The 19012-nt window shown below is 41.8% G+C and overlaps 1 protein-coding gene across 4 annotated transcripts in view; it reads right to left on the reverse strand.

Annotated features, from left to right (window-relative positions):
• Positions 1-19012, reverse strand: part of ARHGAP26 (Rho GTPase activating protein 26) — a 644209-nt gene that overhangs the window by 133476 nt on the left and 491721 nt on the right. For all 4 annotated transcript variants that reach the window (XM_040344603.1, XM_040344602.1, XM_040344605.1 and 1 more), the window contains one exon: positions 4335-4494. In XM_040344603.1, coding sequence (XP_040200537.1) covers positions 4335-4494 — 160 coding nt within the window. The remainder of the gene's footprint in view (positions 1-4334; positions 4495-19012) is intronic.

The following is a 19012-nucleotide window of genomic DNA, read 5'->3' on the forward strand; positions in this document are numbered from 1 at the left end:
TGCAACAACGAGCAATTCTACGGGCGTTTTGACGCTTTAATCTGTTCTGTGAAATAGAATATTCACCCAGGAATAAGATAAAAAAAATCTACAAACATAGCAACAAATGATGAAAGAGATGATCATTTTTCCTATTGGCTAAAATAAAAAACAACGAAGTTCAAAAACGTTGGACAACGCTGTATGCAAACGTGCTGTATGTTTGCCTCTTGAAACATATTAGTGATAAAAAATGCTTAATATAGTTGGAATACCACTTTAATGAAACCCTATAGCAAAATAGCTGTAAAACATTCCTTGGCCTGGCGTTTTCAGAAATGGCTAATTGGATGCTGTCAAGCCCATTAGCAGGATATCCCTTAATAAAGCCTGCTAATAGCCATTTTAAAGCTTCTAATGGATGTCATGATTATTTTAGCATAGCCATTAAACAACATACAACTGAAACTGGCTCTATGTGACCTGAAGCTGCCATTTTTATACAATGCAGATCTCAAAATCTATTGATATTCCATAAATCCTGTCATGCTAAAATAACATTTATAACACGCCTCCGCCCACAGGTGTATGAGATCAACATCATGTTTGATATCCATATCCATCAAATTGTTATTCATTAATAAATTGGCTGCAGGATTGTAAAACATGTTTTTCTTTGGAAATATTAATAGTTGAAAAACTTTTGATTGAAATCTACCTCTAGAGGCCCACTAAAGCTGCTTCAACCGGCAGATGGGAGCTCTCAACTTTTCACTAAAAACTATGCATGAATACTGACAGTAGTTTTTGGGGACCAGTGACCCTGTCAGAATCGAACTTATTTGATTGGACCAGGCAAACCTTAATAAATACTTTTCACTTTGTATCCCATTTTACTGTTGCTATTTTCCGGCTTTTGTAATATCCTTCCTGCAAGGGTTCAAGCACATGGAAAAAAATATGCCTAGAATAAACCTCTTAGCGCTTTCCCTTCCCAGGGAGCCACACACGTTGCATACAGCTGGCCATACATTTTAATGGCTGTATTCTGGCGAACTCAGTTGCTTCTTTGCATTTGCATTTACTCACACAGGCACATCCTAAATATTTCCCAAACGTGAAACATGAACCAAACAAAAATCATGCGTTTACAAGAATATGGCCACATACAGGCATTCACTTGCATGGCAGGGAGTCCCGAAAGGAGTGGGAAAGCACCAGGGAAATTACACTAGACACAAAAAAAATGCCTGTAGGAGTTCATGTGCAACCCTAAAAAAAAATCTTGTTACATTTTTCTATTCAAAAATCTTTACGCCGATTCTCTAAATGCTTTAGATAAGGACCTACATAAGTTACTGCTACTTTGAAGAATGCTACACTGTTTAAAACTCTGTTCTATTCCAGTCTGAAGTTTCAGTGACAGACATTTCTTAAATTTCAGAATTGTTACATCAGATGCTGTGAATGATATGTGTTTATGTTAAAACATGTGATGGCAGCTCCTGTTGCTGTGTATGAAGGGTTAACTGCAAAGTCAACTGACCCCAGTAGCAATAAATCTCTGTCCACTGATGAGAGTGCCATAGTCCAAGGTAGTTATTCCTTGATAAAGGCAAATGACACAGATGCCAAAAACCTCTGTATTTTAAGAACTGGGACTTTTATCAGGGACTTTACAAAATGGGTAATTTAACTCACAATGGTAAGCTTAAATAACAGGATTCCACAAAGAACTTCTAAATACACAATTGATAATTAACTGGCTACATTATCAAACAAACTACACAGGGATGGAAAATTCCTAAGTCCATACAATCATCTTTTTTTTTTTTTTTGTTCAACCAGCGGGTCCGATTTCCCCATCCACACATTTGATGTTTATGGGAGAATCATCCTGCTGTGCGATTGTGTTCTCATAGTGGAGAGCCTTCCCTGCCATTAGAATACAATGATCAGCGGTGCCAGCTATATCTGGCAGCACTAATCATTCGGGACAGGTTGGTTGTACAGTCAAGTTAATTGGTAGATCAACTTCTGTACAGGGTGCCCATAACATGGATCGGAATTTGGCCAGTCCCTGCTGAATAGGAACATGTATGGTTGACGTAAAGTCCTAATTTATCACTTTTACATTTTTTATTACATACTGAAGTTAATTATACTTAGCAATCAGATTCAAACCTGAAAGTCGGAATCTAAAACTGGTCATACACAATTAGGTTTTTCTGCATTCAACCTGAGGCTTTACAGCATGGATGGATGAATCTCCCACTGTTTTAATTGACTTCTGACAGCTAGCATCAGCGGCTGTAAGAATATCAAACATTGGTTGCATCAGAAGATGCGCAGTTAAACATTTTGAGACTTGAGTGGGGTTGGAGGGAAGATAGGCAACAGGGCCATTCAAATAAATTTTGTCCGGTTCCTCAAGAACCAGCCACAATTTGCATTTTCTATGCCAGCTTTACTGAGAGCTGTACAAATAATGGGCCATATTCTCAAATAATTTACGCCGGCGTATCAGCAGATACGCCGACGTAAGTCCGATCCTATGTTTAAGTGTATTCTCAAACTGAGATACACTTAAACATGCCTAAGATACGACGGCCTGCGCCGTTGTATCTTAGGCTGCAATATTTACGCTGACCGCTAGGTGGCGGTCAGCGTAGAATATGCAAATGACTAGTCACGCCTATTCTCTAACGTACGCTTGCCCGCCGTAGTGTTTTAACGTCGTTTCCGTAAGCGATACGCGGCGTAAAGATAAACATGCCCCCTAGGTGGCGTACTCAATGTTAAGTATGGCCGTCGATCCCGCGTCGAAATTTGAAAATTTAACGTTGTTTGCGTAAGTCGTCCGTGAATGGCGCTGGACGCCATTTACGTTACAGTCAAAACAAATGACGTCCGTGAGACGTCATTTAGTGCAATGCACGTCGGGTAATTTACCCGACGGAGCATGCGCATTATGATCGGCGCGGGAGCGCGCCTAATTTAAATGATCCACGCCCCCTACCAGGATCATTTGAATTAGGAGGGCTTGCGCAGGTGGACTTTACGCGACGCAAGTTTACAGATAAGTGGTTTGGGAATCAGGCACTTGCCACTCAAACTTGCGGCGGTGTAACGTAAAGGACATACGTTCCGCCGCCTCAGATCTTTAAGAATATGCCCCAATATCTCCAATTTTTAAGTGGTTGTAAATTCTTACTTATACCCAGTTAAGTGACTAATTTTAGGTGATAAATAGAGATAAAACAAATCTTCTTACACCTGTTTACCTGGTGTCGATACCTGGAATTTACATAACTTTATTGAGCATCCGGAGGGGTTGGGGATCTGATGTCACAAACCGCACAGCTCAGAGAGTAGAGCCGAGTGTAAATGGAGACCTAAATTAAGGGAAGGGACACACTCCTTCTACACACGCATAGAGAAACATGCACAGCTTAGGCTGTCATTCACAGGCTGTGTGCTGGAGGCCCCTTTGCCTGTGCCCCTTAATCCCTTGGTGTCAGTAGAGCCTGTGACAAAAAACACATGCCGATAGCAGAGGATCGAGATTGCAGACTGAAATGATTGATGGCCAGTACACACTACAGAAGGACATGCTTTGTTAATTTTTAATGTCAAAGATTTACAACCTCTTTGAGTATAAATACTTTAACAATGAGGCACACAGAGGATGAACGTTTCAAACACAAGCACAACATAACAGAGCTCAGAATGATGCACAGGGTTACATTATTTGAGACTAATGCTGTGTACACACGATCAGGCTTTTGCCCAGCCAAATCACATCGAAATTCCAATGGAATTCTATCGTAAAAAAATAGAATGTGTTCTATATCTAAACTCCGATGGAATTCATCGGAATTTCCGATGAAAAAACTCAGATGGGGCTACACGTGATCGGAAAATTCGATGGAATTCCATCGTAAGTTCCGATTGTGTGTACGGGGCATTAGTTTCACTACTAAAACAAATATATTCTCCACTAGGCTGTTACTATATCTTGAAATATAAATGATTTTATTCCCTGCACCAATAAAAAAATGTAATAATCAGGTATTCGTTGTAGGAACTAAAGTGTCCACTTGCATTAAATGAATTGAATGAGTACAAATTATCACATTTAAAAACAATCATACATGCTACTGAACTGTAAAAAAATAAAAACGAAAAAGTCTGCAAATAAGATGGCACTTTACATGCATCTGTATGGCAAAACAAAAATATTTGTGGCACCACATGCAGTTTATCATTACAATATAAAAAATGTATCTCTACTGAATGATTAAACACTGGCATGCAAGGCACATCAGTACCTTGGTACAGGCCGTAGTACTTACAGTGAATTTGGCCTGCTCATTTTGATTACTTCCAGGTCAGGGTCACTGGAGTTGAGATTGTTCATGTTGGACCGCTGAACACAGCTGGAACCCACGGAACTGTTTGCATTGGATGAATTGACAGATTCTGCACTGGAATTTACACTGTTTCTTTTCTCATCTGGAAGAAAAAATAAAATGCAAAATGACCTTCAATACGAAAAGGTTTGGCTACATCGCTTCTTATGATTTTCTTTTCATACTGTGTGCAAGTCAATATTTGTTATAGGATGTGTTCAACTTGCTGGATTTTCTAACAGTTAAAGGCAAATGCTGGCATTACTGTTGTTTTCAAACAAATCAAACATTATCAATCAAACTGTAATAGAAGTACGTTTAACTAAATGAGCCATGATACACAAGGGAACAGCTACATCTCCCCAGTCACATTCTCTCAATTCACCTTCATTGTTCTCCATGTATTAAACCTCTGTTTAAAGTTCTGACACTTCCTGTGTAGCATTGGAGCTTCATCATTCTCCCTGGCAACCTACACTCCCATTGGTCAAGCATATTGAAGGGTTGCCTCACTAACCTGAATGCATGGGAGAGGGCATTCAAGCTATGACACAACAAGGCAATGTCAAGAGCTTTGATGGTCCAGGATTGATTGGCATTCAGATGTGTAGGAAAGACATGTACAGGTGTCTGCACTTTATACCTGCTAGGAGCTTTTCTTTTTAATGTCACTATAAATTACATTTTCTTTTAATACCTTAAGCCAGTGGTTCTCAACCTTTCTAGTGCCGTGGCCCCTTGATAAAATTTCCCAAGTTGTGGGGACCCCCAACAATAAAATTATTTTCGAAGTGTGGGCTGTCAGCACCCAAGGCAAGACAAGTAATTTGCACCCTCGACCCATGGACATTTAGCGCTCCCTTTCCACTTTGAACACTATTAAAACCTCATATGGTACATTTTAGGATGTACCACTCTTTCTTCTCCTTTCTTTCCCTTTCATCTCTCAATCCCAATTTATTTTTATTTTTTTCCCCATCACTCTCTCTAGCCGTCTTTTTTGTTCTCTCTCTTATTCTCTCCCTTTTTCTTTCTTCCGCCCCCTCTTTTCCTCTCCCTTTCTATTCTCTATTTTTATTCCTTCTCTTACTCCTTGGAGGGGGGGAAATGGGATGAGTGGCAGTGGTGGGGGGAGTTCTGATAAGCCAACTTAGGTGCTCTTGATCAAGGTCATCTGCTGAACTGAGAACTGTAGTGGGGACTTTTAATGGCAACTATAAATCACAGGTAGTGTTACCCACTGAGTCTCCGACTTTGTAGTGTCTCGTAGCAGTGACACCTATGCTGAAGTCAGGAGATAGGGTCTCCTCCAGCCCCTCCCATCTCACAATCCTCACCAGTCAGCGGACATCTAGTCTCTGCCCCCCAGCCATGCGTGAACTGAATGGGCGGCTGTGAAGAGGCTGAGTGGGTGTCCTTGGGCTCCAGGAACAGCCCAGCTGGGTGGCCACAGCCTCCAGGGACAGCCCTGCTGGGCAGCCGAAAAAAGGCTGGGAGAGTGGTGCAGGCTTCAGGAACAGGCCAGGATTTGGTGACCCCTGGCAAATCCTCATTTGACCCCCGAGGGGGTCCCGACCCCCAGGTTGAGAACCACTGCCTTAAGCAGTCAACACATGAGGTTTAGAGCAGTGGAGTGGAGACCTACCTGAACAACATGGGAGAAGATCACTGGGCTACAACATGTGTACACACACCTCTGGCCACTGCAGCAAAAGGGGGTGTGTTTGGGGTGAGGGTGGTAAAAACACATCTTAACTAGGAGACTTTACCACCCTCAAACTGCAAATGAATCCTTACTGTTCTGGGCCCCCCTATAAGGCTACTTCCACACGGATGTGCTGCAGCTTACCTGCAACACAGGTGCAGTGCAATGCATCTGCGACTTTCCATACACTTATATTATATCCTGCAGGCATGGTGCACTTTCTGAAAGCGCACCAGAACTCATGCATTCAGAAAGTGCACGAAAGACACAGGATATAATAGAAGTCTATGGCTAAGCGCAGCAAACTAAACTGTAAACGGTCAACTGCAGCACATCAGTGTGAAAGCAGCCCTACACTATTATGCTTCACACTGACCTGAAGATCTCTTCTTTCCTGCTGCTGGTACCACTCTGGAGACAGCTAGACGGGATAAGAGATGGAGTGCAGTTGGTATCACTCCACATGGGACAAAAGCCAGCACTACAGAAGAGGCATTGGCTTAGGCTGGATTCACACTTATGCAGTTTTAGTGACTTTTTGCATTTTGCAGATTTGCACTACAGCCCATTTAACATTGTTTCCTAGGGAACACGTTCTGTAGTGCAAATCTGCAAAATGCACTAAAACTGCATAGGTGTGAATACAGCCTAATGTGGCTCTCACTCTCTATTACAGCGCCAACTTTTCAAGTAGTCCCTCTGCATTGCATCGGTTTGATGTACTGGGATGGGTAGATCGTAATCTAGGTGATGCTGACCCCTGGTTTAGAGCATAACTAGATGTTTACTGCCATTGAGGATAAGATGAACAATGCCTCAGAGGCATATACTTTGAGTTAAGCTACCCTTTTCATACAATACAGCTCTCAAAATCAATTGATATTTCATAAATCATGTAATGATAAAGTAACAGTTATAACAAGCGTCCACCCACAGGTGGACGCTCTAAACCCCTGGTTTAGAGCATAACTAGATGTTTACTGCCATTGAGGATAAGATGAACAATGCCTCAGAGGCATATACTTTGAGTTAAGCTACCCTTTTCATACAATACAGCTCTCAAAATCAATTGATATTTCATAAATCATGTAATGATAAAGTAACAGTTATAACAAGCGTCCACCCACAGGTGTACAAGATGAACATCAGGTTTGATATTTTTATTAAATAATACATTGGTTGCAAGATTGTAAAACAAGGTTTTTTGGAATTATTGATATAGTTAGAAAAACTTTTGATTGAAATTTACCTTTAGAGGTCTACCCACCGAAGTGCATGGGAGAGGGCATACAAGTCATGTCCCAACAAGGAACTGATAGAGCTTTGATGGTCCAGAATGAACTGGTATTTAGACTTGTAGGAAAGGCATGTACAGGTGCCTGCACTTTATACCTGCCAGGAGCTTTTCTTTTTCCTTTAATAACGTGAACAGTTAGAATGTGAGAAGGTTTAGAGCATAACGAATGGTTTACTGACATTGATGATAAGATGTACACTCCCACAGAGGCATACCCTTTGTGTAAAGCCTTGTACACACATACAGGATTCCTGGCGGTAAAAAGTCCGCCGGGAATCCCGAGGGAAAAACAGAGAACCTGCTCGGTAAGTTTTTTCCCCTACGCACAAGAGGTTTTCCCGACAGGAACACTGCAATGGAGCTTTGGTTGGAAATTCCGGCCCTGTGTATGCTCCATCGCAGTTTTTTACATAGGAAAACTGTCAGAAAAAAGACCGCCGGGAATCCTGGCGGGAAAAACAGAGAGCTGGTTCTCTTTTTTCCGGCAGTTTTCCTATTGGGAAAACTGCAATGGAGCACACACATGGCTGGTTTTGACGACATGGCATGGCAGTTTTGACGACGGGAAAACCGGTCGTGTGTACGAGGCTTTAGCCTTGTATTCGACAGCACATTTTTGTAATGCCAGAAGGAGGTTATGGAAAAGATCTTGGCAAGGGAGCATTGCTCAGACACTTAACTCTGTCTGTAAAGCTGGTGATTAGCACAATATGAACAAAACTTACCAGGGTACCTGGGCAGACAGGATCATTTTAAATCCATCAACAAAACAGTTTTGGATTACAGGGGTATGATTATTTTACAAATTAAATAAGGCAGCTTAACAGTACTCAGGAACCATAATGGATTTAAAAGAAACTATACTAGCTCAAAGAAACACTTGTATTAGTAAGCATGCAATAGGGCCTAGTTATCAATGTTTTTACCCAGATTTCACGCAACAATTGCTTTCACCCAAGATTCCATTAGAAAAATTAGTGAAGCTTGGGTGACAGTTATGCAATTCTTGGGTAAAAAATAGATTGCAATATATTTTCAGGATAATTCTTGTGATAAAGTAAAATAACCCGCTGAAATGATTATTGCCTAAGCATGTACACTAATGCAAATATGAGCCAGTAGAGTACTTTTTTTGTCTCCACCTTATTACACTACAATTGATGTGGTGCGCACTCAGACACTGTCACTTTGAACCCAAAGCACGCAGAAGATGATGAACACCCTTCATTGCCAATGGGGATTAAAGGAGCCTTGAAATATCAGGGAGTGGGGTTTTATTTCTATCTATTTTAAAGCACATACAATACTTACAGAGAGCACGGATAAAACACAATGGAAATGTGATTTTATTATGTATTCTTTCTTATAAAAAAAAGAAATACAGATGGAAGACATTTTGGCTTTTTGAGAGAATGTTATTTAGAGTCAATGTCAGGGATGCTTTTAAAATATCATGGACCACAATACAGTGCCATTAGCACTCTTCTACTTAAATATCAATTCTAGCAATCATACTGACATAACTTGCTGGTTTTGAGGTCAAGGCTGTTGGCCGACATTTCTGTTATTACACATCACATTACACAGTATATTTATGTTGCAAAAATGGCAGTTATTTTCCCTGTTTCTGTCAAAACCAACAAGTCTAAAGCACATCTACTTTCTCCCTCAGAGACTGATATTGAACAAATTTTTTTTCTATTGCTGAATTCCTTGTATGTGATACAAGATTCTCAAATGAGACCCAAGTATAGGCTGCATGCTGTTGTTCTGAAACATTAAAGTGGTATTAAGCTCAAAAGAAAACATTATAACATAGTTTACTAATTTTCCTAGATGTGATGGCTGTATTCATTTTCTTTTTTTAAGTTTTTTTTCCCTTCTATTTTCATCTGGTTATGCAGCCAATAAGTCTGCTGTGTTTAAAAAGCACAAGATCTAAAGCATAATGTATCATTTCACATGGATGAGACAAATCATGTACCACTGGCAGGGGTGCTTATATGATCAGCCTGCATTTATTCATGTAAAACCTTTATCCCAAAAAGGAAAAAATAACTATTTTCTGTAACTGATTATATAGTATGAGCTGGAGTTTGACTTCAATGTGTTAGGTTGTCTAAATCTGCTAATACATTTAATACTACCACCCACTCCTTCCAATGCTGCTGTCTGTTGTGCCTCCTGTGCTCATTCATCCAAATTTGCATCTCACTTATATAGGTGGTGCGTTACTGACCAAAGCACCAAGTGAAAACAAAGGGAAAAAAGCCAAAGAAAATAAAAACGGATGCAGCCACCACATCTGCTGATTGGTAAGATTGGCACTATATTACATGTTTGGTTTTGGGCTTAAAATCGCTTCAACCACTTCAACCAAAAGCCGATCGGCTCTCCCTGTCAGCACGAACCAAGGACTGCCATTTACCAGGACTTTTTTGGTTAGCACGATGATCAGCTGTGATTGGTCACAGCTTATCATGTGGTAAGAATCCTCTGTCGGAGGCTCCTTACCATCATCTGAGATGCGGAGTGTCACACTGACACGCCGTGATCGCGACAAGCCGGCATGTTATCGTGCTGGACGTCATATGAAGCCCAGTCAGGATAACACTACTTCCCGACCATCAATCTGCCATCAAAAGAAAGCTCTATTTGTGGGGGAAAAATGATAAAAATTTCATTTGGGTACAGTGTTGCATGATCGCGCAATTGTCATTCAAAGTGCGAGAGCGCTAAAAGCTGAAAATTGGTCTGGGCAGGAAGGGGGTGAAAGTGCCCTGTAGGCAAGTGGTTAAAGAATTGAGCTCTGTCATTTCAAGGTCAATGTTTATCATTTTTAGGGACTCATTAACTTGAATGGTACCACTGGATTGGTGTTGGGCCAATGTGGTGCCCATATTTAAAAATGGATCAAAGTCTTTACCAAGTAACTATAGACCTGCTAGTTTAAATTCTATAGTCAGGAATATACTGGAGAGTTTAATAAAAGATCACATACATGAGTTCTTGTTGGAACCTTGGACAGAGGGGTGGCAGTGGATGTGGTATACCTGGACAGTTCCCCACACATGGCTCATGTGTAAGGTAAAGTCTACAGGCTTGGAAAGATCAATTTGTAAATAGATAGAAAACTGGCTAAAAGAGAGAATTTAAAGAGTAGTGGTTAATGACTCGTACTCTGAATGGTCTAAGGCAGACCTGGGCAAACTACGGCCCGCGGGCCGTATACGGCCCGGCGGACCTTTTAATCCGGCCCCCGGGCAGTGTTGCCATTTGCCAACCGTCCGTAGAATTACGGACAGTACGTAAATAAAAGGCACTTTTTCCCTGTTCGTAAAAGTCCGTAATAAGGGAAATGTGCCCGTAAAAAGATCCGAATGTGAGCTGCAGCGCAGGCAGCATCTAGTCCTCCTACATTATGCATAGCCTCGCCCTCTCTGACCGCCCAGCCCACCACCACCCGCCGCGCAGCCAATTATCAAAGCGCATTTTCGCGCTAACAACACTGCTGCCAGCCTATTCAAAAGAGCAGCGCGGGGAAACTGAGGAACATCGTAGAATGTGTGGACTCTGTGGAGAGCGGCACCGGATAGCACACAGCAGCAGATGTAGTGGACACACTGCAGACACACCCCCACTGTGACGGAGTGAACTGAGTGAAGGCAGACGGAGACCGACCAGTGCGCCTGCCTGCTCTGCCCGCCCGACTGACTGTAGCAGTCGGCCAGCCGCCATGCTGGTGCCCGGACCTGGAGTGGACCCTGGTCTCCACTCTCTTTGTTGGAGTAGGACTCCTCGCGACGCCTGCTGCCTGCCCTCAGTGCCACTGCCCTGGCCTTGTCTGGTGAGTCCTCCTCAGTCCAGCAGCAGAGTGTGAAGTGCTATCCTACCTAGACATCATCAGTATGCTGTGTCCTCCTCCTGTGCCCCTTTCACCTCTCCACAGGTCAGATCTGTGGAGAGGTGAAAGGGGCACAGGAGGAAGACACAGCATACTGATGATGTGAAGAAGTGATATGATAATTTATTTGCAGCCTCTGTCCCCCTCCTGTGTCATGTCCCCAGCGTCTGTCCCCCTCCTGTGTCATGTCCCCAGCGTCTGTCCCCCTCCTGTGCCATGTCCCCAGCGTCTGTCCCCCTCCTATGCCATGTCCCCAGCGTCTGTCCCCCTCCTGTGTCATGTCCCCAGCGTCTGTCCCTCTCCTGTGTCATGTCCCCAGCGTCTGTCCCCCTCCTGTGTCATGTCCCCAGCCTCTGTCCCCCTCCTGTGTCATGTCCCCAGCCCCTGTCCCCCTCCTGTGTCATGTCCCCAGCCCCTGTCCCCCTCCTGTGTCATGTCCCCAGCCTCTGTCCCCCTCCTGTGTCATGTCCCCAGCCTCTGTCCCCCTCCTGTGTCATGTCCCCAGCCTCTGTCCCCCTCCTGTGTCATGTCCCCAGCCTCTGTCCCCCTCCTGTGTCATGTCCCCAGCCTCTGTCCCCCTCCTGTGTCATGTCCCCAGCCTCTGTCCCCCTCCTGTGTCATGTCCCCAGCCTCTGTCCCCCTCCTGTGTCATGTCCCCAGCCTCTGTCCCCCTCCTGTTCCATGTCCCCAGCCTCTGTCCCCCTCCTGTGCCATGTCTATAACAAGTACTCGTACCAGTTGTCCAACAATGATATTTACTGCTTTTTATAAAGAAATACAATTGATTTTATGCAGTATTGAGTTTAGCCTTTTGGCCCGGCCCTCCAAAATATTTTTAGTTTCTCATGTGGCCCCATCGAAAAAATAATTGCCCACCCCTGGTCTAAGGTTATCAGTGGTGTACCCCAAGGTTCAGTGCTGGGACCCTTACTTTTTAATATCTTAATAAATTATATTAGGTCTGGGATTGAAAGTAAAATTTCTGTCTTTGCCACTAAGCTATGCAGTGGAATAACGTCCTTACAGGATGTCTCCAATTTACAAGCCAACCTCAATGCGTCTAATTGGGCAACTAAGTGGCAAATGAGGTTTAATGTTGATAAATGTAAAGTTATGCAACTGGGGAAATCAATGAAGGAGAAATATCTGGGGGTTTTAGTTGATCATAAGCTTAATAATGGCATGCAATGCCAAGTTGCGGTTTCCAAAGTAAGCAAAGTCCTTTCATGTATTGAGAGGTATGGACTCCAGAGAGATATATAATTTTGCCCCTATATAAATCATTAGTAAGACCTCATCTGGAATATGCAGTTCAGTTTTGGGCACCAGTTCTAAAAAAGGATAATCGGGGAACAGGAGAAAGTGCAGAGAAGGGCAACCAAACTGAAACTAGGTATGGAGGAGCTCAGCTATGAGGAAAGATTAGAGGAACTGAATCTATTCCCTCTTGAGAAGAGGCGATTAAGGGGGGTTATGATCAACATGTAAAAATACATAAGTGATCCATATCGTGAACTTGGTGTTGAGTTATTCAGTTTAAGGTCATCACAGAGGACAAGGGGGCACTCTTTACATCTAGAGGGAAAAAAAATGTAATCTCCAAATACCAGGGAGTTTCTTCACATTAATGCCACATACACACGATTGGTTCATCTGATGAAAACGGTCTGATGGACCGTTTTCATCAGACAAACCGATCGTGTGTGGGCCCCATTAGTTTTTTTCACCATCGTTGGGATGTAAATGTACACAATATAACTGGGTACTAACATTTATAGGTAAAGTTTATCCAGGGAAAAAACGATTGCCTCTCGGGGGGGGGGGGGGGGGGGCAGGAAGGAATTTTTTTCCCCTGCTGTAGCTAATTTCAGCATGCTATGCTGGAGTATTTTGCCTTCCTCTGGATCAACTGTGGGTGTAGGGTTTGTGTATATGGGAGTGTCTTTTTTTTCGGGTTGAACTTGATGGACTGTCTTTTTTTAACCTGACTAACTACGTTAGGTGATTTGTTGGCCATAAAGGCATTTCTAACTATACCCAAAGGACAACTGCACCTTTAGTTTAAAAATCAATATTAAAATGAGCCTAGCACACTTCCAAAAGTGAATCCTTTTTTATGCTGAAGGTATTTGAAACTTCCAGGTGTGTAAAAAAATTGCTTTCCCTTAACATACACCATGGTTCCTCTAACTAGCTTGTACATCTTTGAAGTAAAGGACATACAGTGTGTGATGAGGGAAAGAGGTATTTGCATACCCAGAAGGGGTGGAATACCTGCAGAAGCTGGAGGTCAGCAACATGATAGCATCTGAAGAAATGAACTGCAGGAAAAATATGAATGTTTTTCTTTTAAAAACTCAGATAGAACTTTCTGTGTACTCATTCTTAGACAGGACCTTGGTATGGTCAGATGGTGATGATGTAACGGGCTACCATTTTGGTTAATTTTTGCAACAGAGTTGCATGACCTGAATCACAGGCTGTGTGCTGAAACTCTCCTCCCCATCAAAATGTTGGTCTTATGCACACTGGGTATTTGCCCAGGTCTTATAAATGCCAATCTCCTGGCAAATGCGTTTAGGCACGTCAAGCGCTTGAGCTTTTATTTGATTGGCCAGAATATTATTTATTCTGGCCATTAAAATAAACGCCCAAGCTTTTGATGCACCTAGCATTTAAGTGCATTTATACGTTTTTGGGCGCATCAGCCATTTTTTCTGTAAAAATTCTGCTGATCCTGAATGCAATGGCAGAAAGTTTAGGGGTGTTTAAAAGCAGAGATGTCTCTGGAATCAGCTTTAAAAACGGCCAGTGTGCATGAGGCTTTTATTTCTTTGTGTCAGGAAAACCTGTCAAAAGTGACTCATGCTGATAGCAGAGGAACTAGACTGTAGAGAAATGACACTCCGTGCTTTGGACAGAGACAAGTACACAGTACGAAAGGATGTGCTTTGATCATATTTCATGTCTGAGGGTTACAACACCTTTACCATCGCATCATATACAATGGAACCTCGGATTGCAAGTAACGCGGTTAATGAGCGTTTCGCAATACGAACACTGTATTTGAAAAAAATCCTAACTTGGTTTGCGAGTGTTGTCTCGCAAAACGAGCAGGATTCAGGCCAAAGTGGTGTGGAGTATTGAGTTTGGCCTGAGGTGGGGGGCGCCGAAGCCGAGTGGAGCCAAATGGCGCCGATCGAACATGCTCGGAAAGACACGGAAATACTCAGTTTCCAAGGTTTTGCCGAGGTCAGCCAAGGTGTCCTCTGGCCTTTCCGGCCATTTCCGAGGCTCTCCGGCGCCCCCCACCTCTGACCACATGCGGTATTGCATGCCATTGAAGTCAATGCGGAACAAATAATTTTCATTTCCATTGACTTCAATGGGGAAACTAGCTTTGATATGCAAGTACTTTGGATTACGAGTTTTCTCCTGGAACGGATTATGCTCGTAATCCGAGGTTCCACTGTACAGTTGTGCTCATATGTTTACATACCCTGACAGAATTTATGATTCCTTGGCAATTTTTCAGAGAATATGAATAACACAAAAACTTTTCTTTCACTCATGGTTAGTGTTTGGCTAAAGGCATTTATTATCAATCAACTGTGTTTACTCTTTTTAAATCATAATCACAACAGAAACTACCAAAATTACCCTGATCAAAAGTTTACATACCCCAGTTCTTAATACTGTGTATTGTCCCCTTTAACATCAATGACAGCTTGAAGTCTTTTGTGGCATTTGTGGATCAGACAGTAAGGCTGCCCATTCCTCTTGGCAAAAATCCTCCAGTTCCTGTAAATTCTTGGGCTGTCTTGCATGAACTGCACGTTTGAGATCTCCTCAGTGTCTTAATGATATTGAGGTCAGGAGACTAAGATAGCCACTCCAGAAGCTTCACTGCATTCTGCTGTAGCCAATGACAGGTCGACTTGGCCTTGTGTTTTGGACCATTGTCATGTTGGAAAGTCCAAGTACGTCCCATGCACAGCTTCCTGGCTGATGAATGCAAATGTTTCTCCAGTATTTTTTGATAACATACTGCATTCATCTTGCCATCAATGTTGACCAAATTTCCTGTTACTTTTTAGCGTATACATCCACCGCGATGTTTCACAGTAGGAATGGAGTACATTTCATCATATGCCTTGTTGACTCCTCTCCAAATGAAGCGTCTATGGTTGTGGCCAAAAAGCAAAATTTTGGTCTCATTAATCCAAATTACTTTGTGCCAGAAGGTTTGAGGCTCATCTCTGTGCGGTTTGGCATATTGTAAGTGGGATACTTTGTGGCATTTGCATAGTAATCTCTTTCTTCTGGCGACTCGACCATGCAGCCCATCTTTCCTCCATTGCCTCCTTATTGTGCATCTTGAAACAGCCACACCACATGTTTTCAGATAGTCCTGTATTTCACCTGAAGTTATTTGTGTGTTTTGCTTTGCATCCCGAACAATTTTCCTGGCAGTTGTGGCTGAAATTTTAGTTGGTCTACCTGACCGTGGTTTGGTTTCAACAGAATCCCTAATTTTCCACTTCTTGATTAGAGTTTGAACACAGCTGATTGACATTCTCAATTCCTTGGATATCTTTTTATATCCCATTTCTTTTTTTTACAGTTCAACTACCCTTTCCCACAGGTCCTTTGACAATTCTTTTGCTTTCACCACGACTCACAATCCAGAAACGTCAGTGCAGCACTGGATAAAAGATGCAAGGGTCTGTCAGGAGTCCAGAAACTCATTGACCTTTTATGATGGTGATACATGTTCGATATTCTCGTACAATTTTCTTTTAGATTTGCCAAAAGCCATATAAAATTGTATAATGAATGGCCAGCCTTATACACAGACACTAATTACAAGCAAATAGATCACAGGTGAGGATGGTTACCTTTTATGTTTTAGCCATTCAAACCCTTGTGTCAACTTGTGTGTGTTATCAGGCCAAAATCACCAGGGTATTTAAACTTTTGATAAGGGTGAATTGGGTAGTTTCTGCTGTGATTATGAGTTAAAAAAGAGTAAACACAGTTGATTTATAATAAATGGCTGAAAAATTGCCAAGAAACCATAAATTCTGCCAGGGTATGTAAACTTATGAACACAACTGTATATACATGCTGGTAGTATATATTAGAAAAAAAAATCGAAATCAATCAGCGCAACCCATTAATAGGTAGCTACCATACAGGAACTCAACACGTAAGGTAAATTTCACAATACTTATATAGAACAATAACAGCAAGAGAGTGCAGCGCAAACCAATAGTTCATATACAATTAAACTTCTAAAACTGTAAAAAAAAAGAAGTCCATTAAACAATCCGGTGAAAAATATGTGAGACTAATAGGCATCTGGGGATGTCAAATGTGCTAAAAACTACCATCACCGAGCAAAAGTTGTCTGCTCACCTCAAATAAGCCAAGGTGCCGGTATTAACTCTGCTCACGGTTTAGGGCTCCATTGTATGCACTAATAAGCAATCTAACAAATAAGCTAAAAGATGATAAAGTAAGCAACCGAATAGCTTTGTTTCATAAGATGTAATATTTAAAAGCTCAAATAAACTCACTCACATTTAAGGGCATTATCCACAATGCAGGTAAAATTTAATGTAATATCCAAACAATCCAAACTGTTAGCAAGGAGATAGCCGTGAGTGACACAGGCATCGGCAATAGGTTCCACCCCCCCTTATGCATTACGTCCTGGGCGAGAATTTGTCAGTGGTGATGGAACCAAGGCGTCACCCCGCATGTAAAATAGCAACTCCGAAGCCATGGAAACCAGAAACCAATGAATTATCACTGCAGGTCTACGTGGAAACACTTCCTATAGGTCGTGACTACACACATATTAATGTGGCAGTACATATGAATAAAAAATGTACCCAAGGACAAATGAGGGTAACAACATAAGATAAAAACCTTCCTACACAGTCCCAATTTAGAACAATAGTGTACTAAAATGTTAAAACACAAAAAGCCTAAAAAATTGCAAAACACCCATGGCTATCCCTCACAAATTTTACAGAATAGTATATAAAACATGTTAGAAATATAAAAAACAAGGTAAGTTAACAAACTCATCTATCGGAAATAAAGAAATTGAGATTGAATTCCACATTTAAGCCTGTAGGGACCAAGACTCTAGTCTCATATCCAAGAGGACTCCTTACGGCTGAGCTGACTAACTGTACCCCCCCCCTCTCTCCAGTGGTTATTAACTCTTTCGATGCCCCAAAATTTTAAGCTACTAAGATCCCTATTGTGATGGATTCTAAAATGTTTGGAAACATTATGGGATTTAGCCCCCCCCCCCCCCTTTGATATTGTTCACATTATCTACAACTCTTACATGAGAGATCAGGAAGTTCTCCCCACATACCAACATATATAGGACTCCTTTAGTATTACAGGTAATAATGTCCTTTATTTTATACACCTTATTTTAATGCTTGATTGTAAATTAACTATTGGTTTGTGCTGCACTCTCCTGCTGTTAATGTTATATAGAAGTAGTATATATTAAAGCATTTGAATGTCTTCTAAAACCAGGTACCTTGGTTTGATTGTGCAGGTGTGGTAATTGACACCAGCAGTGAAACATGAGAAAATCTCATTGTGTATGCATTTTTTAAAGAAGTGTAATTAAATATCATTACCATATCAGTATACCAAAAAAATATATACAATTTTTTTGTTGAAGAGTTGTATCTGTTAAAGTCCTTGGACAGAAGATGTATGGATAGAGTCCCAGTAATGCAATTTCAGCACTGTGTATGAAGGTAACTTACAATAACTACTACACTGCCAATGTGACAGGAGTAGAGGGGAAAGCAACAAGTCTAAAGCCTCGTACACACGATCAGTCCATCCAATGAAAACGGTCTGAAGGACAGTTGTCCTAGGTTAACCTATGAAGCTGACTGATGGTCCGTCGTGCGTACACACCATAAGGTAAATAACCGATCATGTGAGAACGCGGTGACGTAAAACACAACGACGTGCTGCAAAAAACGAAGTTAAATGCTTCCAAGCATGCGTCGACTTGATTCTGAGCATGCGCGGGTTTTTGCATACTAACGATCGGTTTTGACCTATCGGTTACCATCCATAGGTTAAATTTTAAAGCAAGTTGCCGTTTTTTTAACCTAAGGTTAAATAACCTATGGGGCCTACACACGATCGGTTTGGACTGATGAAAACGGTCCTTCAGTTAGTTCCTAATAATCCTTCTGTCTGCATCTAGAAATCTGTGAATTTGGAAACAGGACAGTTGAGAGCAGGCTATGCAGAGACTCCTGGCAGGATGTACTATACTGTATATAAGGCAGCATTACCCAGTGTGCACTCTCTCTTGACTGGTGACATGCACAGCTGAAGAGGAACTCTGAATAAAAAAAGCAAACCGTGTGCTACCTCTAATAGCACATTTAGGCGTGTTTAAAGAAGCTAATCAGCATGCACGGTTCCTTAAAGAAAGAATGTATCTGTTTTAAGATGGAAATAAAAACCATGTGCTGCTATTGGTTTTTTTTTTTATGTTGGGTGACTGAATAAAATACTCATGAAGTGGTTTGCTTTATCACTCAATTACCAAGGCAATAGACAATCAACTAAAAAGTCACAGGTAGTCAACAACATTATGTGCTGTACATGTCTCACTATCCTAAATCCCCACCCCCCAGCCAATTCAAGTTTTTATT

This window comes from Rana temporaria, chromosome 3 (genome assembly GCF_905171775.1).
Source record: "Rana temporaria chromosome 3, aRanTem1.1, whole genome shotgun sequence".
Lineage (NCBI taxonomy): Eukaryota > Metazoa > Chordata > Amphibia > Anura > Ranidae > Rana > Rana temporaria.